Source organism: Corythoichthys intestinalis, chromosome 6, assembly GCF_030265065.1.
Source record: "Corythoichthys intestinalis isolate RoL2023-P3 chromosome 6, ASM3026506v1, whole genome shotgun sequence".
In the NCBI taxonomy this organism is placed as follows: domain Eukaryota; kingdom Metazoa; phylum Chordata; class Actinopteri; order Syngnathiformes; family Syngnathidae; genus Corythoichthys; species Corythoichthys intestinalis.
In genome coordinates this window covers 45,057,805-45,077,792 of record NC_080400.1, presented here as the reverse complement: position 1 = coordinate 45,077,792, position 19,988 = coordinate 45,057,805, and the positions used below count along the sequence as shown (strand labels likewise).

Below are 19,988 nucleotides of genomic sequence, written 5' to 3'. Positions count from 1 at the left end.
GAACAGTGAGCAAAACTCCCAGAACCACAAGGGGGGACCTAGTGAATGACCTACAGAGAGCTGGGACCACAGTAACAAAGGCTACTATCAGTAACACAATGCGCCGCCAGGGACTCAAATCCTGCACTGCCAGATGTGTCCCCCTGCTAAAGAAAGTACACGTCCAGGCCCGTCTGCGGTTCGCTAGAGAGCATTTGGATGATCCAGAGGAGGACTGGGAGAATGTGTTATGGTCAGATGAAACCAAAATATAACTTTTTGGTAGAAACACAGCTTCTCCTTTTTGGAGGAAAAAGAATACTGAATTGCACTATACCCACTGTGAAGCATGGGAGTGGAAACATCATGCTTTGGGGCTGTGTAAAGGAAAGAATGAATGGGGCCATGTATCGAGAGATTTTGAGTGAAAATCTCCTTCCATCAGCAAGTGCATTGAAGATCAGACATGGCTTGGTGTTTCAGCATGAAAATGATCACAAACACACAGCCAGGGCAACAAAGGAGTGGCTTCGTAAGAAGCATTTCAAGGTCCTGGAGTGGCCTAGCCAGTCTCCAGATCTCAACCCCATAGAAAATCTGTGGAGGGAGTTGGAAGTCTGTGTTGCCCAACGACAGCCCCAAAACATCACTGCTCTAGAGAAGATCTGCATGGAGGAATGGGTCAAAATACCAGCAACAGTGTGTGAAAAGCTTATGAAGAGTTACAGAAAACGTTTGGCCTCTGTTATTGCCAACAAAGGGTACATAACAAAGTATTGAGATGAACTTTTGGTATTGACCAAATACTTATTTTCCACCATGATTTGCAAATAAAGTCTTTAAAAATCAAACAATGTGATTTTCTGTTTTTTTTTTTTTTTCCACATTCTGTCTCTCATGGTTGAGGTTTACCCATGTTGACAAAAACAGGGCTCTCTAATATTTTCAAGTGGGAGAACTTGCACAATTAGTGGTTGACTAAATACTTATTTGCCCCACTGTATATCCTCTATGTCATGCCTTTCACCACCACCCTTTGCATGTCCACTCTCCTGGTTCCCATTTTCATCAAACGTACTGGAGCACCTTGTTGGCGACATGGCAGGCATCACATTCTGTCTTTCCTTATTATGCATCAATTGTAACTGTTCTCTTTGCCAGGGTGTACCTGGAATGACATCTCGTTGCTTTGTACTTGTGTGTTTCGCATTATTGATAATAAGGGCTATACTGATTTCCTATTGTGAACATGATTATTTTATTGGTGGTAGAAAGTACCAGTATATCAACTTTATAATATGAGCCAAAAGAAAAACATTTAAAAAATAAGTTAATTTAAAAAAAGTGCATTTGCATCATCGTGCACAAAAGATACTGCATATGCCAATTGATTTACTACCTCAACAAAATTTTGACCTTATCCTGAATAGTGTCTGCAAGTAAACTTGACCAATGACTCACTGTATCTGTGTTGTTTCTGACAAACCTGTCAACATCAGCCTTTTTTTCCCTCCATTTTTGGGAATTTCTGATACATACAAATACAGATTTCACATGTCTTGATGAAATGGCATTTGTCCCTTTGAGCCATGCGTAGCAGGAGGGATAGATGGAGAGGGAAAAGTAAATGTCACCGCCACAGATCAGAGGATTTTTAATAGGCCTTGGGGCTGTTGTATTAGAGGAGAAGTGCGACTTGCTCTATTCTGATACATTGTCTGAGCTCTCTTTTCTATTTTCAATCAATAACATGGAAAAATTGATTTCATTTCAATAAAAAATTTGAAGTCACTATCACAGACTGTTCCACGTTGACCTTTATTTGTTTAACTTTGCGCACAATGCTTATTGGTCCTTTATACCTTCAGCATACAAACAATGCTCAAACCTAGGTTTTGTGTCAGATCCAGATGTAAAAAAAGAAAAGAAAAAAAAGATGATCTGGTAACTTGATCTCTGAACCAAATGAATTCAGCCCAGAATAAATTTAAAGGGAATGGCCTCACTATGTACAAATGGTGTCCATTACAGTGGGAATAAAACTATTAAAGGAGTTATAACATAATTGTAATGATTTTTTAAAAAATGTATTCTATTTTCTGATTTTTATTTTTTAATATAGTCTTGTTTAAACAAATGTAATATTATCACCACCATATTTTGTTGACATCCAAATTAGTATTTCACAGATTCTGATTCTTGCCAATGTCCTTGAGCTTTGGGGAATGTAGGCCAGGGGTGCGCAAAATATTCCACAAAGTGCCCCACACTCAAAAAAAAAATCCACTGGCTCTACTTAAAAAAATTGTTGTAACAATTTGCATTTAATTTTTTGAGTAAATTCAACTAAGCAATGATTAAGTACTTCCCTTATAAATTTTCTGACTGGACTAACTCAATTATTCTAGTTGAACCATCATTATTTATTGTCCTCCACAAGCTTTATTGTGTAGAACCAACTCAATTTTTATAGCATTAATAAGAAATAAAACTACTTCATTTAGGTTGCTATAACTCCTTCATTTTAATTTCTCAACTCAAAAGTTGATGCAAAATGGTACTTTAATTTATTGAGTAAGAGCAACTCATTCATTTTCCATGCCGCTTTTTCCTCACGAGGGTCGCGGAGGTGCTGAAGACTATCTCAGCTAACTATGGGCAGTAGGCAGGGGACACCCTGAACTGGTTGCCAGCCAATCGCAGGGCACAAGGAGACATACAACCATTCAGGTACACTCATACCTACGGACAATTTAGAGTGCTCAATCAGCCTACCATGCATGTTTTTGGGATGAAACCGACGCGGGCTCGGGGAGAACATGCAAACTCCACACAGGAAGGCCGAAGCCTGGGATTGAACCCTTGATTTCAGAACTGTGAGGCGGACGTGCTAACCACTCAGCCACCGTGCCGCCTAAGAGTACCTTGTTTTTCAAAATAAATTGGACATGGCAACTCCAGTTTTATTTGGAAAAAAATACATATTTCAAAACTCAAAAGAATTGACAAAATGAAAGTGCAGAGCAAAACCAATATAAACATCCTAAACATTGTCAACAGTTCACTTCAGGTGCAGGTATAAACGAAAAGTGTACTTCCAGTACTTTGATTCACAGATATGGCACAACAACACACAGTGCAAAACAAGTGTACAACAAAATGTTTGCAAATGTACAAACAATATAGGGTGATTGAAAAGTAACTCCTGTTTTAAGATAATTTATTTAAATGTTGTAAACATTTTTGTAATTTTTTCGAGTATGCTGCTTGATGTATGGTAATGAAATCTGTTTTCATTTTCTTTCTGACTGCAAATATTGTAAGGCAGAAAATGGCCAATTCTTTTCCCGTGGTAATATGCACATGTGATGGGAATTTAGGAAGTTGCACGAACTTAATAATGGAATAGAAATTAAATTTCACTCACTTAATCTTTCCCTTTGTTACGTGAAAGCAGAAAAGCTTATTCAAAAACAATATACTTTTAAGTTAATACGTCTTTCTTAATATTTAACTTTGATTAACTCCATAAAAGAAGTTACCAACTTAATAAAACAATGAATAGTAAAAAAAAGGCATTTTTATGTTGAAAAAGCTCATGTTTTCAAGTCATACCAACTAGCCTCATGAATCATTTTTTAGAGTGCAGTGAGTGCTCGTTTCTGTTCTAACCCATCAAGAGGAAACCTTTTCACCAATCGGGTATCCTACAAGTGCAATCTGTTGATTGCAGTCAGGTGCTTCTTGTTTCAGCAGAAACCTAATTGGTTAAACTGTCTGTCCTGGATCAGTTGGAACAAAGACCAGAATCCACTATAGTCTATAAGGACCTGTTTACCCACCCCTGATGTAGACCATCCATTTGAGAGCAAAAGCCCTGCGGCATATATACTGAAGGAGATTACAGAGTATATCCCAACTGTGGCTGCTCCCTGGTTATCTCCTAAACAGAAAAAAAAACATTCCAAGTAGTCCACTTAGGCTCGGTTCATACTGCAGGTCTTAATGCACAAATCCGATTTTCTTGTGTTTTTCCGACTCGAGTGAGGCATAAACATGACGGTTTGAACAGGACAAGTCGCATAGATGTGGACCATTTCAAATCCGATCTGGGTCACTTTCGCATGTGGTTTAAATCCGATCTGGGCTGCATTTTTCTAGAATTTCGCGGCGGTCTGAACTTTCAAGTTTTCCAAATCGGAATTCATGCAGCAATTACGTCATCAAAGAGCGAAAGAGACAGAACGCTACTCTAGCAGTGCAGCTGTGTGTTAGCGCCAAGCTTGCCTTGAACACGGCTTTTGGGGAAGGGCCGGGCTTGGCAACAGTCATAAAAAAAATAAAATGGTTTGAGGATAAGCCTAAGAATGCTCGGTTTTCTCTCTGTTCCATTTGAGCAATATTTCAAGATTGCTTACACGGCCGAGAGTGGGGGCAAACTGTCCGTATGTGTGTGTGTCATGTACGGACAGTGCGTGCATGCTATCGATACATCTAAACTTTGAATATAAGACTTAATGAGGATTATTTACGTAATACGGTATTTGTGTCCTCTTTGTGGAAATCAAAATATGATCACCACTGAATGACGTTGAGCAGGCATGTGTGGTCATTTGTTTTGATGGTCCTTCGCATGCTTCCTCAGCACATCTTGGACTGCGCATTAGTGCACATGCATCATACTTGAACGGGCTCAATGGACACAGGCAGTCTGAATGGGCACGCCAAAAAACGTGACAAAAAAATCCGATTTGTGCATTAAGACCTGCTGTATGAACCTGTCTTAAGTCTTCTGCCATCATGAGAAGAATGTAGAAAAGAAAAACAGAATTTTCAATATCAAGTTGTTCAATGTGCGGAAACCCGTGTCCTTGAACTCTTACACACTCAGGATTAAATGTACCCTGTGTTTTCACTCTCCTCAAATGGAACCAAAGCAACTAACGAGAGAAAATAGGGTTTCATTTAAATTACATGCTATATATAATGCTGTTCAACTTAGTGTTGAAAGAATTTATTACCAGTGGTCACAAATATAATGCATCAGATTTTGCCTTCATCGTGTTGTATTATAACATAGCTCATAGGAAAGGAAATAATCAAATAGGAGCTGATTCTTGGCATCTTGCATAGACTGTCTAGAGAATGTTATGTTTTTAGATTCTTCAATAGCACAATGTGACAGCCATTCAAGCATGTTTTCAAAACGTTTTTTGTTAATGGTTTTGGGGTGTGTATGAAACTAAATTACCATATTGTTACTGTTGAAAATAATGCTTTGGAGAATTGTCGAGAAAAAGAGAAGTCAGCACGAATGATAATGTATTGTATTCAGTGAGGTGGAAAAAGGGACAGCATACTCTTTTAAATGGGAATTTTCTCTGTGGTCAGAAAGATAATGACAATCTTTCAGTGTACAGACAGCATGATGTCTGTGAACACACACACACACACACTAACACACACACAGTGCAAAATGAAACTGTTCACACACAACTTTCACAGCCAGTGACCACAGTTAAAGTGAGACAACACTATGAACAAGGAATGACAAATGATTTGATTTTTTTTTTTACGACCTACAGCGGTACCTCGAAATACAACTGCATCAACATAGTACGATCCTTTCGAAACCCTACGTAAAATTTGGCTCATCATTTGTCTCGACATGTGAAAACATGCTCGAAATACACAAATTACGAAAGCATCACAATTTCATTGTATTGCTACAAAACGGCAGTGTGGCGGATTTTTTTGTGAGAAAAATTAACATGGGTCCCAAGAGGTTAGTGCAGGTGGTAAAAAAGGACAGGGGTGACACTTACCATTGAAATTAAGAAGGAAATGATAGAAAAATATTAACGTGGTGTGAACTGGCTTGACAATACGGCCGGAATATGTCTCCGTATGTACGGTATTCTTTTTTTTTTTCTCTTTGTTGGTGTGTGTGTGCTATGGACCCACTGTGAGATTCCGGAATAAAGATCATATATATATATATCTACAATCTTGACAGTCCTCTTCCTTTACCACCACCCGCCCTCTCCTCCGACCTTCGTTCGCCACTCTCCATTAAGTTAAGCTCACAATAAAAATGCTTTTTTATTTCAGATTTATTATTATTATTATTATTATTATTTTGATTTGTATTAATAATAATAATAATATTAATAATTCATATGTTTTGCTGTGTGTAATTGCTATCTGCAATTGAACCTGCAGTAGCATAGGTTTTTGGCTATGGAACGAATTAATCAAATTATAATGTATTCTTACTGAAAATTCGTATTCGACATACCACCATTTCGATTTACAAACCAGGTCCTGGAATGAATTAAATTCATATGTAGAGCAATCACAGTACTTGTATTTTTTTTCTCACTCTCAATCAACTTCATTCGACAAGTGTTACATGAGTCTTAAAGAGACCCCCGATCTTAAAGAAATCTAGGCTCTAATAAACCATAAGTGTTCTCTTGTACTAAAAATATGTTGTTAGAAACAAATAAAATCTTAAATCATTGGCGATATTTTATAATATTTAGTACATATTTTGACAGATAGTTGGCGCCAGGTTTTGCGGGCTGATGATGATGATGTAAATGGGACGTTTCCAATTGTGTACAACAATTGTGTACTGCTGCCTAAACTCGCTAAGTAAAATTCCACGATGTGCTGCTTTTGGATGCAATTTCCAGTCAAATGGAAACAAGGGGAGTGAAGTGAGTCTCCACAGATTTAAAATTTAAGGTTTGGGAAAATGCCTGTAGACTGACAAATCTTCCCAAAGACCCAAGGCTTTGTTCTCGCCATTTTTCTCCTACCGCGTTGGAGGCTTTTAGTGGACGACAACTTATGAAAGCTGGATATAAGTGGAGACTAAAATCAAATGCTGTTCCAACTATTTTCCCTCACAAGAAGCCTCAATGCGCTTGGATAGCGAGTGAAATGCGCGCAATAAAGCGCCAAAGACAAGAAACTTTGGCCGCTCTCTTAAGCAGGCAAGCCGCTCCTGTCGCTACACCGGTAGGCAAACCTTCGGGCGTACAGCTAGTCACAGAGGAAGCCAATAATTCACCTCTACTGTCACTTCATCAGGCAATAAGTGTGTCTGTTCAGTATTCACCTAATATGAGTGATGCTGCCACTCAAACTGATCCGGACACGTCCGATGCAGCGGTACAGTGGCCAGCTGATGCGCGCCGAGCTAGATTTCGCAAGAAATGTTGATTGTGGAAAAAAAGCACCAAAACTATTTATATAATTCACATTGACAAAATATACTAAGAATTTACTCCAACAAATCTTTTTATCCATAGATATTACATTAATACCTACTGCATAATAGTAAATCACCATATTACGGTAATTAATTCCTGTTTCATGATGATATTTCTACACACCTTTTTAGATTTCCTTGAAATTTTTAACTGTTTTTGACTCTTTGCTTTTGGCTTGAGCAAGAAATTGATTTCATTAATTCATTCGTAATAATCATAGAGTTTGTTCCCTCCCGACCCTCGCTGAAGCACAAATGAATGAACGAACCTCTTATTGTGGCATATGTTTAACCTATATGAGATTCACAGTAAGCACCAAAGGGATCCGTTTGCGCATGCATATAATTGTTTTATTTTTTTAACGCAGCGGCTGGCAATTAAGCAGCAAACATCAGAATCAGTATCCAAGCGCTGGAGTCAAGAAAATGTGTGACTGCAGGAAAAGAGATAACGCACATGCACCCATCTGTAAAATGGGAAGAGGAATGTATTTGTAAAGTGTGTAATGCATGTATTTTAATTAGTACATGCATTTGAACCAGTAAGAACAAGTAGAGATTTTATTCAAGACTTTTTTTGCAGTTTCATTCTAAGATATAGCTAGAAATAAAGGTTACTTTTGTTCAGCATTGAACAAAATAAAAACGTGTTTAGTTTTTGCTGTCATTTGTGCTGTACTTATTGTCTCCTTTAAAAGGTTGGCGGGATTGCCATTCAACATTAACATGGCCTGTACATACAGTCTAAATATTAGAATGTAAAATTTCCAGGAAAAAAAAAGACAGGCATATATAGGAAACTAGGGCTGGGCGATATGGCCTTAAGTACTTACCACGGTGAATTGGGCAGATTTGCCTCGATAAGGATAAATGACGTTATATAACAGTCCGCTTGGGCGAATTTAATTTAAAAAAATCTGAATGAATGAAATACAAATTAACCATTCCTTGTTGATTATTTACCAGCTTTCAATTAACATATTTAACATTGTTCACAATTTAATTCATTATAAACATTAAGTACACAAAAATAGCTTGTAAACACTAAGCATTCAAGTACAGTGGTAAACTAAACATACGATCACTTCGACACACGATCTTTTCGACATCCAACGTAAAATTTGACTCGCCATTTGTTTCTACATCCGACAGCATGCTCGAAATACGACGATTTATGACAGCGCCACATTTTCTTTGTTTTCCCGCAAGACGGACGCACGGCTGATTTTCTTGTGAGAGAAATCAACATAGCATCCAAGAATGTTAGTGCAGGTGATGAAAAAAGACAAAAGGTGATGAACTGGCTTGATTATATGGCCATAAAATGTCTACGATCTCAACGGTCCTCCTCCGATCTCAGTTCGCCAGTCTTTATAAGTTAACGTCACAATTATCATTATTCTAACATCGCCTCAGAAATCACCACCTTCGTCAGGTTTTTAATCATTTATTTTAGAACCTGTGCAACACGCTTACTGTCTGCTGCAGCTAACACAAACAACAGAACATGAAAAGTGAAAGTAAAAACTCTAATGCACCTGTTGCTTACTCTGCCACGTCAGCCACGCGGTGCGTTCTGGTACACCACGCAAAACACAACCACCATATTAAAACCCGATTCGTTACATTATTACAGGTACTGTATTATTATTAATATTATTCTATTATCTATTATTATATAATGATTCTGATTTTTATTTATAATTTATTTGTTTTGCTCTGTGTAATTGCTATTTGCAATAGTACCAGTGGTATTTATTAAGGATTTAATGTAGGTTTTTGGGATGTGGAACGAATTAATGGAATTATAATGTATTCTTATGGGAAAATCCTGCTCGACATACGACCATTTCGACCAGGGCCGTTCCTGGTCAGTTTGGTAGCCTAGGCAACATTTTTGTTGGTGCCCCACTCCCCCTCTATTTTCACCACATACTGTATTTTTACATAAAAAAGACAACAACGAACAAGTGCAGAAATTCAAAGAAAAATGCTCTCGTAACTATTCAAAAACACAAATCAAAACCTTCAAAAACATAAATAAATTACAATTGTTATTACAATATGATTAACACCCACCCGCACAAACCTATATAAAGACACACAGAACACTTTAAAATGCAACTTTTTTTTTCACTTTGTCTTCACTGATGCAAAAGCATCTATTGCACTGTTATATGAAAGTTGTTTTGGAAGGTGCACTTCTTTCTCCACTGGCAGTTTGTGAGTCGGAAGGTAGTGGACTTGGTGGGCTTAGACTAGGTGCTGGTGTGGATGTGTGAAAGATGGCCCAGGATGTACAGAGGTGGATGGAAAATATTTCAGAAGAGCATCTAAAGAGAGAAGAAAGTGGAATGTTACATTATATTAGTCAAATAGCTGTTGATTGTGATTATGTGCATGACATAACCATAATAACGCCTAAATTCTTGCAGTCTACTCTACCTGTCTACTGCATCTAGCCACTATCTTTGATGGGTGTAGTTAAAAGAAAATACATTCTTGAAGCACTGCAACTACACAGGACTATCCAATAATAATGTATTAAATAATATATAATCGCAAAAAAATAAATAAATTGAATATATTTTTTTACATAAACGTGATCACCATTTTAATGAATTAATGACAGATTTAATAACATATGTTTGCATTTAAATCCACGGCACTTTTAGTCCCCCATACCACAGAACTGACTTTGAAATTATTCATTGCATATTTAATAGTGTATTTATTTTAATTGACCTTGGCACTTCTATATAGAGCTCCATACTTATAGGCAAGGCAAATTTATTTGAAAAGCACAATTTAACACAAGGTAAAAGTGGTTCACATCACATGAAAATAAGCAAGACAATTTTAGTGCCCCATACACTTTGTCCAACTTTTCTAAAATGGTAGGGGAGGGGGGTAAATTTAACTGGAAGTAATCCACAGCTGGCTGAATATTTCTAAAATAACAGCCTGGCTAATAATACAGTTTAATTTATCATTAGCAGTATGTCATATAAACTCTATGTAAATAACCGCTAACTTGCAGTTGCGCTAAGTATACAGTACGTGCTTATGCTTTTGAAAGTTTTTTTCATCACAACAAACCTCTGTCTTTCTTCTCATTTTTGCTCTTCTTTTTCTTCTCTCTAAAATGCGACCTGGAGGGCTTTTGTCTTTTCATGACGTTGACTCATCACTGTAACGTCGCTCAATTGCAGAGGCTAAAAATAGCACCTTCAGGCAGCTCGTTGGTCTGCTGGGTGGTGAGTGAAACTATGGTCTGTGGTGAAATTACCGCCTCACAGGAAATGGTGAAACGAGCAGAAGGCACACTAGAAAAAATATTATTATTTACAGACTTATTACGATGTTTTATTGTTCTATTGTTTTGTATACGTTTTTGAATACTGCTATCATCAAATATTATTTGAACATTTTTCTTGACACCCTTTTGGACACTGGGATGCCTCTAGGCATTTGCCTAGCTTGCCTTATGGACCACACGAGTACGATTTGGACTTTCGAAACAAGGTCTGGGAATGAATTAACTTCGTATGTGTTTGTATCTGATTGCCAGGTGCAGTCTGTGCCCAAAGCACTGCTCCCACACTCCTCCATCATGTTCACTTGTAGCGCTAGTGTAATGTTTGATGGCCTACTTCTGTTGTGTGTTTTATTTTCTGATAGCCACGTGACTTCACACGTTAGCACACTGACTGACATTCTTACAGGGGAATGAGCATAGCCTAACAACACATCGTCAATGCGGGCGGAAAATACTTCCCTTCCTCGTTTCATTAAAAAAAAAAAAAAAAAATTACCAACACGGTCAAAATTACGTCAGTCATCGTGAATCATCTCAGTAACGGTAAATTTTCGGTATACCTCACGCCTTCAAAAGCTTTCATGATCACCTTTATAGTACAGTCGAAGAAGTATTCAGCTCCACAGGACTGTTTTCATGTCTGCCTCGCTTCCTCGCCTTCAAATCTTTTCACATTAACAAAGAGAAAAATGTGGGGGTATGCTTTGTGAGTTTCTAGAAGTCTCCTGCAGGCAAGCACCCAACGCAGTAGAAAGCAAAACGCATCCTATTAAACCCACTCCGTGGCTCACTTCACATAATGGGTATCACTGTCTGACAGCATGTGGTAAAGTCCACTGTCTTCTCATTCAAATATACACTTGTAATTATCATATACAAGATTTGCTACCTATAAAGAGGCACTAGAGTCATTTTCCAATATTTGGCACTGTTTCAGCACAAGATTCAAAATTGGAGTGTGCACTGGATTAAGTGTATTATATATTGTAGTTTTTTGTTTCTTTGTTTTTTTGCGATGGTGTGTTTAAGTGATTTCTCGTGTTTAAGTGAATTGAAATTGGTCATGGTGTGACATCACCCCATGCCTTATTATGCAAGTACTATCTCTCTTCATTCTTCGTACACGCCCACTAATATCTAGAACACCGAGTGCTCACTACGAAATATATCATTTATTTGTAGAAATCTGTGCAAAAGACCAGCAAAATGCATTTTGGGAATCACTCATTGGCATTGAATTGTCTGGATTTGCCTGCCTGTACAGGTAGTCTCCGAGTTGCGAAGTACCAGATTTAGGTGATTTCGACTTTACGACGCCGAAGTCTCCAGTCATTTTTTTGTTGTTGTTGTTGACTTTTGTTTGTTTGTGATTGAAGATGATATAGGCCTTTTTCCATAACTTCAGTTGAAGTTCTTTTATTTTTCACAAATTGTTGATCTAAAAAAAGCTTAATAAATGTAACGCCTTAAATTTGTTCCATTTATCATTAAAGCATCCAGTGGGGCATCACAATACAATTAGTCATAATGTAATGTTAAGTCCACGACCGCATATATCGGTATTGGTTTGATATCGGTGTCGGATTTTTGAAGTTGCACAACATCACGATATCGCCTATCGGTTATAAAGTCATTATCAGACAACTTTACAAACAATCTTACATTTTAATATGATGTGAGTAAATAAACTGTATTTATGTAGCACTTTGCACAGACAAAAGTCACAATGCATTTCACACAACAAAATACAATATTACTGTGGTAAATAATACATAAAAGGAAAAAACATGTAAGCATGTTTGCTTTGGAGTGCCTGTAGTTGTGAAGGAAATTTTTAGCTGCTTTTTAAAAGCGACAGAAGGAGCTCATTCCAGAGACGGGGCACCATTGCTTCAAAGGATCTGTCTCATCAGATCTTGTAACAAGTCCGAGGGACCATCACTAAGTTCTGACCTACAGACCTTGAGCATAAGTATATGGCTACAACAGGCGGGCCAGTAATGTATTCGGGGGCCTGTCAACGAAGGGCACTAAATATTACGACCAAAATGTATGTGTATTTGCTTTGGTTTAGTACACTACTGTGGTCACATAACAAGTTTCAGTAAAAATAAGGAATATTTAGGCATTTTGGAATGAAGATGTCCTTGCAAAAGTTTGCGTCCTAAATGAAATGCATCTCTCCATATGTATGCGCGCAGGAACCCTGCTGAAGCGGGTGTGTCAAGTGAGTGATATTTTATTTTGTGTAATTGTGACATTGCAAAAGCATGGTATCATTTAGTGTTGTTTTCGTCAACGATAACTGTAACGAAAATAGCTAGTCAACAAACTTTTTTTTTCATGGTGATGATGAGACGATAACAAGCTAAGAACGTGTTTTGGGAGACTAAAATTATAACGGGCCGAGAACGAGACAAAAATGCGCAATAGTTTCCGTCATATGTTCACAATGTGTGAGAATTTATGTGTAGTTAGCCTGCTTCGTAGCAGTGTCTGGTTGTGTCACTTATCTAATGTGATGTGCTGCCCCCCCCCTCCCCCCACTCACCAGTTTCCTCTCCAGGCTTGCTTGTTTTAAAAAACATGCGGTAAGATTTGTTTTCTGATCTGGGCAAGACAGAATATGAAATGTTGCTTTAGCCTTTAAAAGTCTGTTCTGAGTAATCAGCGCACACTAAATAACTTGTAGCGTTACCATAGCATTCGCGTTCATGTTAGCATTAGGCTAATGCTAACGGTGAGCATTTTCTTAAACTTTTTTTGACTTTTTTTTTTTTACACACAGATTGTGGCGTCCAGATGGATATAACTCATTGAAAATAATGTACTGCTTTCCTGCTGATGTGTATTATCACCAAGTTGCTGTTGTCCTTGTAGACGCTGCAGTATGTGCTTGTCTATCAATTTTGATTCGAAATAGTTGGAAACCTTTATTAATTCATTTTTGGAGTAAAATTTGTTTGTTGTTCAGACGAATTTTTTTTTGTCAAATTAGTCTTATGTTTTCGTCCACAAAAACTAGATGAAGACAAACACATTTTGAGATGACTAAAATAAGACTAATATAGTATTACTGTCCAAAAGACTAAGATTAAAATTAAAAGGGCTGCCAAAAACAACACTGGTGTCATTGAAGAATGACTGTTTGGCGCATCTCCGCCTGCAAGGTGTCAAGTTGCTGCACCACACACATTGCCAATGCCCACAAGCTTCCCACCGACATTATTAGGCCATCACATCAGAGATTAATTTTAAAATTGAATATTTAAATTGGATCCAGACACATATTAATGTAAATCAAACTTTTGCAGAAATAAAACCACTTCTGAGCATATTTGATACATTAAATAAGATTGGCTTCAGATCACTGAAGACATTTTAATTCATTATTAAAGAGAAAAGCTTGCAGTTGTATATCCACAAATGCTTTCTTTTATTTTCATTTTAACGTCTACTATTTTGTATGACTTTATTTTGCCTCAGCAACTGTCTCCCTATGTCTTGCTGACATGTCTCTGAGATTGTGTCCTCAAAGAAAGTCAAATGCTGTGGATGTGCTATTGATCCAAGAAGTAAATGGGGATGGCATCGCAAGTGTCCCAGTAGCTAACCTGTCAGGCAATCCAATATCATAATAGTTCTAAACCTGTGCGCAGTTTCACAAAGAGGAACAAGTGTAAAAGGTCAATAATAAGTAGTTGTAAGGACATCATAATAAAGAATTAATTCTGTATTGAGGCACATGTGACTCAGAGTCAAGACAGTGAGTGGTTGTTCGCTTCTTTTTACTGTACATGTCCACATGTCTCTCTTGCCCAAAGTCGTGATTATACTTTAGGTGCTAGTTCAGCCTTACCTTGCTTGCAACCTTGGTGAGGACAAGTGATATAGAGAATGGTTGGTAAAAACAGTTTGTTCACTATTTTAGTTTTATATTTCTGTCCATTTTTGTGACATTAATAGTGTATAATTGTTCTGTTCAGCAAAACTGTTTGTTTTCATCACACCTCCTGACAAGCTTGTAGTAAGTTTGCAAATGTTAAATCAAGTAAAAGGCAGGTGCAGCCAGTCTATGAGCTAAGGCGTTGAAAGTTTGAAGTTGTGGACATGACACACTCACAGACTGATAATCAACAAATAGTCTTCTTTTCCACACTCAGTATTATCTGATATTTGTCTTTGAGCTTGGAAGTGATAATGCTCTCACTGGGTGGATGAGTGGAAGGATAAGTAGTAATTCATTTAGGTGATCTAGGTCAACTAGGTGAAACAAAAATAGAAAGAACAACCAAACCAATAATTTTTGGATTTGGTAGTGAAAATCTCCAGCGAGATAAGCAAAATGCAGCCACTTGAGTCAACATACTTTTCCATTTTATCCTTTTGTTGTTTCATGGAGATGCTAAGCTGACAAACACAAATGCTGGAATAAAAACAGAATAAAGGGATAAGCGAAAACATCAGTACAACATAGGATAAAAGCATGACAAGAAGGAAAAGGCAGGTTTATAGGCTCCAGCTCACCCAGAATTCCAATGAGGATAAGTGACATAGAAAATGAATGAATGGATGAAGTATTTCAGAGAGCATTTCGCTGAGAGAATAAGATAGCCATGAAATCCACAATTTCCTGCCCTACACTGGTCCCTTTCACTAAAATGTTGTTGTTGTTTTCCCCCCACTTCTGTTCATTGACTAATAGACACACAATCTCATCTAAGAGTTGTGAACACACCTAGCTGGTAATGGAAACGTAAACACTAAATTCAAAACCTGTTTACTTACCACCTTGGCAATAAATTAAATAATTGGTGTCAATAACACTATCTTTCTTTTCCTAGGTTGGAACCAACGAGTTGACTATGAGCCAGGAACCGGAAGTAAACCGTTGTTTCCTAAAATGCATCTGGAGACCTGTGGTGAGCCGCTGTCATCTGCAAGAACTACAGTGGAGCTGTTGACCAGTCACATCGGGAAGGGATGTGACCGTGAGACCTACTCTGAGAAATCCCTACAGAAACTATGTGGTTGGTTTTACTGTCTGGCATTGTTTATAAAGTACAGTGGGGCATTTTACTGAAATTCCTTTAAATGTTTTGTTAGTTTTACAGCCACCCACCCCCCCCAACTCCCCCCCAAAAATTGAATTGTGTAATCCCCACAATGTTCAACTTGAAAAATATTGCTATGCCGTAATTATGTAATCTGAAAAAGGTGTAATTTACTTTGAAATGGATCTAAATGCAACTTCTGTGCAAAGCTTATAATCAAAACTCATGTTGTTATCACAGATTACTAATCACAATGTGAAATGTGCTGCTGTGATCACCATTTGCTGATTCATTAGTTAGTTTATTAGATGAGAGGATAAATAACTACGTAGTGGTAAGGTGCATTTTTCAAGTAAGTATTATGAAATGAGCTTGTATGTTCAAACTGAATTTGCTAACCACACACGTCACATATTTAGCAAAGTGAACAATTAGGCCCACAGTATCAAGAGTAGGCTAAAACTATGTTAGGAAAAATATTTCAACTGTACCAACCTAAAGATGTAGCCAAACTAAACTGGACTAACATGTTTAAAAAAAAATAAAATCCCAATTCAACGCATTACGCCACTACAGTCCTTGTCCTAGCTGCCCAGTGCATGCATGGTTTACCACTAAATAGACATTTGCAGACGTCTTATAATAATTACACCATAGGAAGAAAAATACATTGCAATTGCCTTTTTAAAGCCTAATCAATTTGAGATTATGTCCAACAACATCGGGGAAAAACGATGCAGCAGCGTGCTGGGAAAAGCAATGCATATTAAAGGATTGAGGGTGTCTAATTAGCAGAGCATGAATGCTGAGGCTTGTCTCACGCATTCCGTGAAGAAACGTGTTGCGGGAAAGAGAAAGCATCAAATGTGATGCTTGTGGTGCAATCTCCTTCTTTTTTTAAACAGGAATTATCAGATCTGAATGATACATGTTTTATCTGTGTATGGCAGATATGGTTTATTAACATGCGTTTAACTGAACAGTAGGGGTGATTCAAATACTGTCAGGGCATGGCACAAATAATGTTTGTCAAGGTGACACGTACAGTCATGTAAAAAAATTAGAACACTCCATTAAATATTCAGTTCTTTATGAAGAAATGTTCAAATATTAATATTTGATGTTGCTTATCTTTATCTCTGGAAAAGAATGTGATTTAATTGCAGGTAAACAACAAAAATTAACATTGTTTTACTCATTAAACCAAACATATCAACAAATATGCATATTCTAACTGATGAAAAAGTTAGGACACCCTACCACCTAATAGCCAGTATTACCCACTTTTACCCCCTTAACTTCAGTGAGATGCTTTTTTGTAGCCATCTACTCGTCTTTAACATCGGTCTCAAGAAAGTTTTCCCTATTCCTCAACCCAGAATACTTGCAGCAGTGAGATGTTTGAGGGGTTACTTGCATATACAGCCCGTTTTAAGTCACCCCAGAGCACCTCAATGGGATTAAGATCTGATCTTTGACTCAGCCATTCCAGGACTCTCCATTTATTTTCAGCCAGTCCGTGGTGCATTCACTGGTACTTTTTGGGTCATCGTCATGTTGCATGGTCCAGTTTCCCTTCAGCTTTATTTATTTATTTTTTCACAGATGATCTCATATGTTCCTCAAGCACCCTCTGATACACAATAGAATTCATGGTGGATTCTATGATGGTGAGCTGGCCAGGTCTTGCTGTAGCAAAGCATCCACAAACCATGACACTTCCACTTCCATGCTTCACAGTTGGTATGAGGTTATTTTCCTGGAATGCTGCATTGGGTTTACACCAAACATGTCCTCTGTTCTGGTGTATAATTGAATTTTAGATTAATAATAACATTATTTCAGAAGTCCTGGTCTTTGTCTACATTCACTGAGGCAAACTTCCGTCTGACCTTCGTGTTCTTCTTGAGAGCAAAGGTTTCCTCCTTGCTCACCTCCCATGAAGGTTTAACAGAGGCATGCACTTTCACATCAACAGTAGCAAGAGCCTGCTGTCGGTCCCGTGATGACATTTTAGGGTTTTGGAGACTGCTCTCGGGGTGAACTTGCTTGGACTGCCAGACCTGGGCATAGCGGCAGTTGTTTTGAATTTCCTCCACTTGTAGACTATTTTTTGGATGGTGGAATGGCTGATTTTATATAATTTTGAGATCTTTTGAAATCCATTATCTCACCATGGTGTTCTCGCTCACTTCAACAGTCAATTACTGCTTAAGTGTCAACAGTCAGTCACTGCTGAAAGTACTCTGCGTTGAGGAGTGGGGAAAACTTTCTTCAGAGGAGGGTGTCCTTACTTTTTCCTCAATTAGAATATGCATTTTTGTCAATATATTTGGTTTAATGAGTAAAACAATGTTAATTTTTATTGTTTACCTGCAATTACATCACTTTCTTTTTCAGAGATAAAGAAAAACAAGATCAGACATTGATATGTGAACATTTCTTGATAAAGAACTGAATATTTAATGGGGTGTCCTAATTTTTTCACATGACTGTACAAAGGCATTTCAGGACTGCATATTAAGGTTACTGTCTCATGTGTGTTGATTATAGAGTTGTTTTTTTAAAGGGAATATTAAAATGGAATAAAACTCAATATGATGCAGCGATGATGAGTACTTACCGGGATAAACAAAGGTCAAGTAACAAAAGTAAACCATTTATGTGACTGGATTCTTCATCTTGTCCTTGCTGCGTGTCTTTTGTGTAACTTTACAACCCATAAACAAACTGCTGCAGTCTCTCATTACAGTGGTTGACTCACACCTCTCCTTTCGAAAGTCAATTTCATTTGCCATGAATCAATAGTCACATCCTCTATCAATCCCGGACCATTGATTGTGTATTAAGCTGCGCCATCTGCTTTACTCAGTAAAGTAATCATAGCCAAGGTTGGACCAATAAATGACAGCTCTATTGTGATTGTTCATGAAACTTCTCTTCCATCCTTCTGTTAAATCTTTTTTTTTTTTTTCAATGACAATGATTGCAGGGGCTTCATCGGGTAGCACTGACCTTTTGCCTGCTCCCTCCGCTGCCACTAACTGGACAACTTCACTGATGACGGACAGCGGGAGAGACAGTGACTTGATATTCAGGTTTGATGGTCACCAAGCGGCTAAAATCCCAGACTGGGTGGTGCCCCAGAACTTGACTGACCAGTTCACAATCGCAACTTGGATGAAGCATGGGCCTAGTCCTGGCCTCAGGGCTGAAAAGGAGACCCTTCTTTGTAATTCTGACAAGACAGGTAAATTTAAACACATTGAATCAGCTCATGTAGAGAAAACAGTAAAATATATTATAACACAGTATAATATATGTACATAGTTTTGTGCCATTATTTCTTGGTTACATTCTAAAGAAGGCATTTATAGTGTTTGCTACATTCATCACATTTAGCACATTTCCAGTGGTGAACAAAACATAAAATTATATTGTGGGCTCTTGCTAAAATAAAAACAGCCTGCAAATTTCATCATCACAGCTGTTTTCTTCAACTTTATTTGACATCTGTTTCAAATGTAAACATCTGTTACAAAAAGATGAAATCTTACACTGTAATACATCAAAATGACTATAATAATGCAATATCTGCTATAGGCAAATAAAAATATAAATGCAAAACTTTTATGGAATGTTTCCCATAATTATCTTGTTTTCAGGCTTATTCAATAGCTTACAAGTATTTATTTACTGTAAGAAAAGCAAGAATGAATAGTCCAAGATCTGCTCTTACATAGGGTGACCATATTTTGATTTCCAAAAAAGAGGACACTCGGCCCGGCCTCAAGATACTTGAATTTTACTCGAGGTCCACTCAAAGATGCCTATATAACTTTATATATATATATATATATAAAAAAACATTGGCCTATTGCCATATAGTATATATTATACTCTATATGAAAATATTTTTTTTACTCAACTGGTTACTCAACAGGCTTTATTCTTCCTAAAAAAAATAATCAAACCTTAAAAAAAATAAAATGAACGAATAATGATTAAATATATATATATATATATATATATATATATATATATATATATATATATATATATATATATATATATATATACATATATATAATGCAGACCCATGGAAATGTAGTCCAGTCAATACGCACACACAGTAGGCTATGTGCCAACTCAACATTTTTATAAATTACTATCACGACAATTGCCGCTGACAAATTGTTATTCCCACTCAATTTTTATTCTCATTCAGTGTTCTAGATTGTACGCAAACAATAACCGAAATAAACTGACAAGCTATTCAACCAGCATGTTTCCAGACGCAGCAGTTCAAAACTACATTGCCCATAATGCCTAGCGCGGCTGAGCGCACTGATAGCTA

The 19,988-nt window shown here is 37.3% G+C and overlaps 1 protein-coding gene across 1 annotated transcript in view; it reads left to right on the top strand.

The window, feature by feature from the left end:
- Positions 1 to 19,988, top strand: part of LOC130917027 (calsyntenin-2-like) — a 322,125-nt gene that overhangs the window by 214,102 nt on the left and 88,035 nt on the right. Inside the window, exons 6-7 of the mRNA XM_057838073.1 lie at positions 15,422 to 15,607; positions 18,624 to 18,881. Coding sequence (XP_057694056.1) covers positions 15,422 to 15,607; positions 18,624 to 18,881 — 444 coding nt within the window. The remainder of the gene's footprint in view (positions 1 to 15,421; positions 15,608 to 18,623; positions 18,882 to 19,988) is intronic.